The 8,191-nt window shown below is 45.0% G+C and overlaps 1 protein-coding gene across 1 annotated transcript; it reads right to left on the bottom strand.

Annotated features, from left to right (window-relative positions):
* Positions 1–2,599: 2,599 nt before the first annotated feature.
* On the bottom strand, positions 2,600–7,841 carry avpr1aa (arginine vasopressin receptor 1Aa). The gene is made up of 2 exons (XM_055650665.1): positions 6,694–7,841; positions 2,600–4,163 (listed from the first exon to the last, which is right to left on the bottom strand). Exons 1-2 carry the CDS (start codon positions 7,643–7,645, stop codon positions 3,877–3,879), a joined length of 1,239 nt encoding a protein of 412 aa, XP_055506640.1. The 5' UTR covers positions 7,646–7,841; the 3' UTR covers positions 2,600–3,876.
* Positions 7,842–8,191: the final 350 nt, after the last annotated feature.

Here is an 8,191-nt window from a genome sequence, read left to right as displayed (position 1 = left end):
TTGCTGATTAGAGAGGAGATTAATGCAATGGAAAGGAAGGACATTAGTTTGGAGGATGTGGAATCGGTATGGGTAGAGCTGCGAAACACTAAGGGGCAGAAAACGCTGGTGGGTGTTGTGTACAGGCCACCTAACAGTAGTAGTGAAGTTGGAGATGGTATCAAACAGGAAATTAGAAATGCGTGCGACAAAGGCAAAACAGTTATAATGGGTGACTTCAATCTACATATAGATTGGGTGAATCAAATTGGCAGGGGTGCTGAGGAAGAGGATTTCTTGGAATGTATGCGGGATAGTTATCTAAATCAACATGTAGAGGAACCAACGAGAGAGCAGGCTATTTTAGACTGGGTATTGAGTAATGAGGAAGGGTTAGTTAGCAGTCTTGTTGTACGTGCCCCCTTGGGCAAGAGCAACCATAATATGGTTGAGTTCTTCATTAGGATGGAGAGTGACATTGTTAATTCAGAAACAATGGTTCTGAACTTAAAGAAGGGCAACTTTGAGGGTATGAGAAGTGAATTGGCCAAGATTGACTGGCAATTAATTCTAAAAGGGTTGACGGTGGATATGCAATGGAAGACATTTAAAGACTGCATGGATGAGCTACAAAAATTGTTCATCCCAGTTTGGCAAAAGAATAAATCAGGGAAGGTAGTACATCCGTGGATAACAAGGGAAATCAGGGATAGTATCAAAGCGAAGGATGATGCGTACAAATTAGCCAAAAAAAGCAGCATACCGGAGGACTGGGAGAAATTCAGAGTCCAGCAGAGGACGACAAAGGGCTTAATTAGGAAAGGAAAAATAGATTATGAAAGAAAAATGGCAGGGAACATAAAATCTGACTGCAAAAGTTTTTATAGATATGTGAAAAGAAAGAGATTAGTTAAAACAAATGTAGGTCCCTTGCAGTCAGAAACAGGTGAGTTGATCATGGGGAACAAGGATATGGCGGACCAATTGAATAACTACTTTGGTTCCGTCTTCGCTAAGGAAGACATAAATAATCTGCCGGAAATAGCAGGGGACCGCGGGTCAAAGGAGTTGGAGGAATTGAGTGAAATCCAGGTTAGCCGGGAAGTGGTGTTGGGTAAATTGAATGGATTAAAGGCCGATAAATCCCCAGGGCCAGATAGGCTGCATCCCAGAGTACTTAAGGAAGTAGCTCCAGAAATAGTGGATGCATTAGTAATAATCTTTCAAAACTCTTTAGATTCTGGAGTAGTTCCTGAGGATTGGCGGGTAGCAAACGTAACCCCACTTTTTAAGAAGGGAGGGAGAGAGAAAACGGGGAATTACAGACCAGTTAGTCTAACATCGGTAGTGGGGAAACTGCTAGAGTCAGTTATTAAAGATGGGATAGCAGCACATTTGGAAAGTGGTGAAATCATTGGACAAAGTCAGCATGGATTTACAAAAGGTAAATCATGTCTGACGAATCTGATAGAATTTTTCGAGGATGTAACTAGTAGCGTGGATAGGGGAGAACCAGTGGATGTGGTGTATCTGGACTTCCTGAAGGCTTTCGACAAGGTCCCACATAAGAGATTAGTATACAAACTTAAAGCACACGGCATTGGGGATTCAGTATTGATGTGGATAGAGAACTGGCTGGCAAACAGGCAGCAAAGAGTAGGAGTAAACGGGTCCTTTTCACAATGGCAGACAGTGACTAGTGGGGTACCGCAAGGCTAAGTGCTGGGACCCCAGCTATTTACAATATATATTAATGATCTGGATGAGGGAATTGAAGGCAATATCTCCAAGTTTGCGGATGACACTAAGCTGGGGGGCAGTGTTAGCTGTGAGGAGGATGCTAGGAGACTGCAAGGTGACTTGGATAGGCTGGGGGAGTGGGAAAATGTTTGGCAGATGCAGTATAATGTGGATAAATGGGAGGTTATCCATTTTGGTGGCAAAAACAGGAAAGCAGACTATTATCTAAATGGTGGCCAGCTAGGAAAAGGGGAGATGCAGCGAGACCTGGGTGTCATGGTACATCAGTCATTGAAAGTAGGCATGCAGGTGCAGCAGGCAGTGAAGAAAGCAAATGGTATGTTAGCTTTCATAGCAAAAGGATTTGAGTATAGGAGCAGGGAGGTTCTACTGCAGTTGTACAGGGTCATGGTGAGACCACACCTGGAGTATTGCGTACAGTTTTGGTCTCCAAATCTGAGGAAGGACATTATTGCCATAGAGGGAGTGCAGAGAAGGTTCACCAGACTGATTCCTGGGATGTCAGGACTGTCTTATGAAGAAAGACTGGATAGACTTGGTTTATACTCTCTAGAATTTAGAAGATTGAGAGGGGATCTTATAGAAACTTACAAAATTCTTAAGGGGTTGGACAGGCTAGATGCAGGAAGATTGCTCCCGATGTTGGGGAAGTCCAGGACAAGGGGTCACAGCTTAAGGATAAGGGGGGGGGAATCCTTTAAAACCGAGATGAGGAGAACTTTTTTCACACAGAGAGTGGTGAATCTCTGGAACTCTCTGCCACTGAGGGTAGTCGAGGCCAGTTCATTGGCTATATTTAAGAGGGAATTAGATGTGGCCCTTGTGGCTAAGGGGATCAGAGGGTATGGAGAGAAGGCAAGTATGGGATACTGAGTTGGATGATCAGCTATGATCATATTGAATGGCGGTGCAGGCTCGAAGGGCCGAATGGCCTACTCCTACACCTAATTTCGATGTTTCTATGTTTCTATGGATGAAGACATGCAATTCATACATCTCTCAGGTCAAGCCCCAGTGTCCTGGTGGCAGTGGATGGATGAAGTACGGGTCAGTCTGGCCCAGCTGATACTGTTGGCATCTTGATGGTCTTTTTTTAAACTATACACCAGAGTTTTAAAATGTGTTCTTAGATTCTTCAAGTTAACAATGAACGGATGAAATATAATTCAATGCAATTGTGCAATAGTGCAAAAACACAAGAAAATAGGAGGGGAGTAGGTAACCCCTCAAGCCTGCCCCACCATTTAATATGATCATGACTGATCTAAACTGGCCTCAACTCCATGTCCACGTCTGAGTCCTTGAACACCGTACCCAATCTAGAGAAGATACAATGCTTAACTGACACATGTACAATTAACAATAGAAATGCGTTTATTTGTTACAGTTCATTTATTGTGAGCCATAGATCAATTGTGTTTTGACCTTCACTCTGTTCCTTGCAACATGCTTGGCCAATCTGCTCCTACTCAAAAGAAAACTCAACAAAAATAAAAATAAGGATACAAATTGCTGGAGTAATTCAGCAGGTCAGGCAGCATCTCTGGAGAACATGGATAGGTGAGGTTTTGGGCTGGGAGCCTTCTTCAGTCTGGAGCAGTGTGTTCGGTGGGGGTGAGGTTGGAGTGGATAAGGGGAATGGAGAAGTCAAGATGATTGATATCTCACCAGCAGTTGGAATGAAACCAAAGGAAAGGTATGTTTTTGACTGCCATTGCCTCCCAGTATCTAATCCACACTGCCTCTACCCCTGACTTCTCTGAAAGTGATACAAAGTACTGGAGGAACACAATGGGTTAGGCGGCGTTTCGGATCAAGACCCTTCTTCAATCAGAAGAATGGTCGTTCCGAAACGCCACCTGTCCATTTATTTCAGGTTGGGACCTTCCTCAGAAAGGTCCCAACATGAAACATTGCTCATCCATGTCCCTCCCCAGATGCTGCTTGACCCACCGAGTTCCTCCAGCACTTTGAGTTTTGCTCAAGATTCCATAATGTGCAATTTTTTGTGTCTCTGAGAGTAACAGTGAAGTTTGGGTGAATGTTTTTTTGACGGTACTGCATTTTAACATACTATTAATAATTTTAATGTGGTAGGGAGGCAGAGCAAGAACCAGTCAAATAAATGGTCTTGCCTCAAGTCTCTATTGCCGTTGACTGGGACAACTGGGGAGGGGTGCCACTGTCCTTCCAGTTGTATGAGGTGAATGTAGGGCACCTGTGGCTGCTTTTGCTCAGCAAGGTGTGTCGCTTGATGCTGGTCTCCGAATCCTCCAGCTTCTGGGTGATCTTTTGGCAACAGGGGAATAAGTGCACGACATCGCCCAGGAGGTGACCACTGAAGAACATGTAGATCCACGGATTGCAGCAACTGTTCAGACTGGCGAGCAGCATGGTGAGAGTAAATACCGCGTCCGTAGAATCTGAAAAACACAGCCACAGAGGTTTAGTGTGTTTCACGCCCTTAAAATGAGCCACAGGTTTCTGATCTGTTAGTGAGAGCATTGCCATTTCAACCAAGCTGCAATTATTGTGTAGGAAGGAACTGCAGATGCTGGTTTAAACTGAAGATAGACACAAAAAGCTGGAGTAACTCAGCGGGACAGGCAGCATCTCTGGAGAGAAGGATTGGGTGATGTTGCGGGTCGAGACCCTTCTTCAGACTTCAGTCTGAAGAAGCTGCTATTACTTACTAGAAACAAGGAACTGCAGATGCTGGTTAACAAAGAAAAAGACACAAAATGCGGGAGTAACAAAATAAGGGTCCTGACCTGAAACATCACCCATACATGTTGAAGTAACCTGACCCAAAACGTCATCTATTCATGTCAACCAGGAACATATATGTCACCTAACCATGTTCTCCAGAGATGCCGCCTGATCTGCTGAGTTACTCCAGCGCTTTGCTGTTTTTGTTGTAAACCAGCATCAGCAGTTCCTTGTTTCTGTTGTTAATTACTCTAGGATTAGTGAAGGTTCTCCCTCAGGAGGGAACAGCCAGACCGATCGGTTAATTAATACAGCATGGGAATATGGCTCACCGAATTCACGCCAACTATCGATCATTTGTTCACACTATTTCTATCCCACTTTTGCATCCTTTTTGCATCCACTTGCGCTACTAAATATTATTCCCTTTATTGTATATCCGTACACTGTGGATGGACCATGTATAGTCTTTCCGCTGACTGGATAGCACGCAACAAAAACTTTTCACTGTACCTCAGTACACATGACAATAAATAAAACTAAACTAAACGTCAAATATGATACTAACATGTTTTTCAAGCAAAGTTTTAATATATACAAGCAGAGATAGTATTTTATCTAACCTCATATTATAATAGTTAGTTGCAAATATTTGATCATTACGTATGTGTGCAAATTTTTTTTTAATTTAAAATTTATTCTTAATTGGCGAAAAAGGTATCAGAATCAGTTCTTAACTATGATTAATGTCATTGTTTTTTTCTCTCTAGCTTAGTGGGACTTTTTCATTTTTGGAACATTGATTAATTTTCCATTCAATTGCACTGATACTTATTTTGGACAGTGTTAAGAACAAATGACATAGGAATTTATAACCCATTGGAAGTGAATCAGAAATGTGTCATTGTTTAGTTTTTAAGCAATAATTTCTAACCATTAATGTATCAATATAGAACGAAGTTTTAATGGGGTTCAATATAGAACGGATGGACTTCAGTTTAACTCCAATGAGACCAATTTGCAGAGATCTGTTGCAGATGCTTCCAACTAGCAGTGCTTACTGGAAAACAAATGAATTAAACTATATTTAATTCTGCTGTTGACATTTTTTAATTCTTATGGGGGGGGAGGGAAGTGGGAGATGGGGGGGGGGTGGGAAGTGGGAGATGGGGGGGGGGGGAGATGGGGGGGGGGGGGGGGAGGGAAGTGGGAGATGGGGGGGAGGGGAAGTGGGGGGGGAGGGGGGGGAGGGGGGGAAGGGGAAGTGGGGGGGGAGGGGAGGGAGGGAAGTGGGAGAGTGGGAGATGGGGGGAGGGAAGGGGGGAGATGGGGGGAGGGAGGGAAGGGGGGGAGGGGAGATGGGGGGGAGGGAGGGAAGTGGGAGATGGGGGGGAGGGAAGGGGAGTGGGAGATGGGGGGGAAGTGGGAGATGGGGGAGTGGGTGGGAAGTGGGAGGGGGGATGGGGGGAGGAGAGGGAAGTGGGGAGGGGGGGGAGGGAAGTGGGAGATGGGGGGGAGGGAAGTGGGAGAGATGGGGGGGAGAGGGGAAGTGGGAGAGATGGGGGGGGGGGTGGGGGGGTGGGGTGCAAAGAGGGAGAGATGTTGTTTAAAATAAATCAATAAGAATTAAGAATTTATTTTCAGACAGCACATTTGGAGACTGTACTTAACTTTGGTTGTGTAGAAAGGAACTGCAGATGCTGGTTTATACCAAAGGTAGACACAATGACACAAACTAAAATTTGGTTATCAGCTTATATCCAAAAGGAAGCTTTACTTTCTTAACTAAAATGTATTGGGTTGTTTTACAGTTTCCATTAACTTATCAATATTGTTTTATTGAGGAATATCAAATGTATGCAACAAATCTTATTATTAAAGACCATATTGAATTAAAACATAAGGATATTACATTTAAATGTGATTATTGCTTTCACTATATGTTTTTTTTTTAATCCTATAAATCTGTAGTTTACCCTAAATTTATTTTAAATGAAAATGGTTTTCATTTAATCCAGAAAAAAATGGGTAGTTTCTATAAATATTTTCCAATGTGCTAATCTTTTAAAGTTCTCGTTTCATACAACTAATATTGTAGATCTGTGCCTGGTGTACATCTACAAATATTATACCCATTTTTTAATACCCAGCTCTTTGACGCGTCGGACTATTTTAACTGTGGCGTTGTAACGGATGTAATGTTCATTCGGCAGACATTGGGAAAGCCCAGATATAAAGTCCTACCTTCCTTCGGGGAGTTGTGGTCCCAGACTGACCACATCTGGACGGTGAAGAAGGGCGCCCAGCATATCACGTATGCCAGAACGATGACCAAAGTCATCTTCACCGTACGGATCTTGGCTTTGGAGATGGTCTTCACGTTGTTCACGCCTGTGGTGATCAAGCCGTTCTCGAACGAGGTCCCGCCCGCGCTTTTCTTGGTCTTGTATTTGACGTTCCTGAAGATACTGCAACAAATGCAGGAATAGCACGCCACCATGGTGAGGACGGGGATGATGAAGACGGTGATGGTGATCCAGGTGATGTACGTCTGAATTCCCCAGTACAAGGTGAAGCTTGCCCAACAGTCGTAGACTCCAGAGCCCGCCTCGACCTCCCTGAGGGAGAAGATGAAGTATTGAGGGGTGCTCAAGATGAGACTACCCAGCCAAGTAGCGATGATCATCACGCGGGACCTCTTGGTGGGTTGTTGGAGGGTCTTCAGAGGATGGCAGATGGCGATGTAGCGGTCTATGGACATCATGACCATCATGTAAGTGGAGGCGTATATGCTGAACACTTGGACATGCTTGACTATCCGGCATAGGAAGTCGGGCCCGTTGAACCTGTAGGTGATGTCCCAGATCAACTGAGGGAGCACCTGGAAGAGGGCGACCACCAGGTCGGCCAGGCTGAGGTGCCTGATGAAGAGATGCATCCTAGACATCTTCTTCTTCGTCTTGTACAGAGCCAGGAGAACGGTCAGGTTCCCGACGAGGGCCACCAAGAAGATGACGCCCAGCACCAAGACCTCCGTCCTGGCCAAGGCTTCGTCTCTGCCCAGGGAATCGGTTTGGTTGGCAGAAGCGAGAGCGCTTCCATTGCAGCTTGGACCCGGGGAGAAACAGCCCGAGGTCTGGTTCTCCGTGTAGTTGGAGGCGTGCAGGTCCGGCTCTGCTCCCGAAGCTGGCTGCATGATGCACCTTTAGGCTGCAACTTGGGAAGAGAGCGAGCTGGGCTTGCGGGTCCAAAGCGAGCAAGGAAGGGATCCCTCAGTCAGACAGATCTGGCGAATGCTTTGGCCAGCGAGTGTCCTCTGCTCAACTCAGACTGAAATGCCATTACCGGGAACGGTGACAAGCATACATATCGCATCATCTTGCAAACTAACTCCCCCTTTCACCGAAACAAAACTGGACAGGGGTGGTCCTTAACAAGTGGGAGGCGCGGGAGAGCAGCAGAAAGTGTAAGCTTAATATTTCCTTTTGAATCAATTCCACTCATTTCTTTTTAAATGGGACCAAAGACTGTGAAATATGTTGTTTTAAACCTTAGCACCAGACCACAGGAACACGTAAACGGCGTGGAGTCTATTGAGGAATGAAGATAGACACAAAATGCTGGAGTAACTCAGCGGGACAGGTAACATCTCTGGAGAAAAGGAATGGTTGACGTTTCGTTTCGAGACCCTTTCTCAGTCTGAAAAAGGGCCTCGACCCGAAACGTCAACCACCCATTCATT

The sequence above is a fragment of the Leucoraja erinacea genome, chromosome 19, assembly GCF_028641065.1.
Source record: "Leucoraja erinacea ecotype New England chromosome 19, Leri_hhj_1, whole genome shotgun sequence".
Taxonomy (NCBI): domain Eukaryota; kingdom Metazoa; phylum Chordata; class Chondrichthyes; order Rajiformes; family Rajidae; genus Leucoraja; species Leucoraja erinaceus.
The sequence above is the reverse complement of the archived record's forward strand: the minus strand, read 5'-3'. Positions and strand labels throughout refer to the sequence as shown.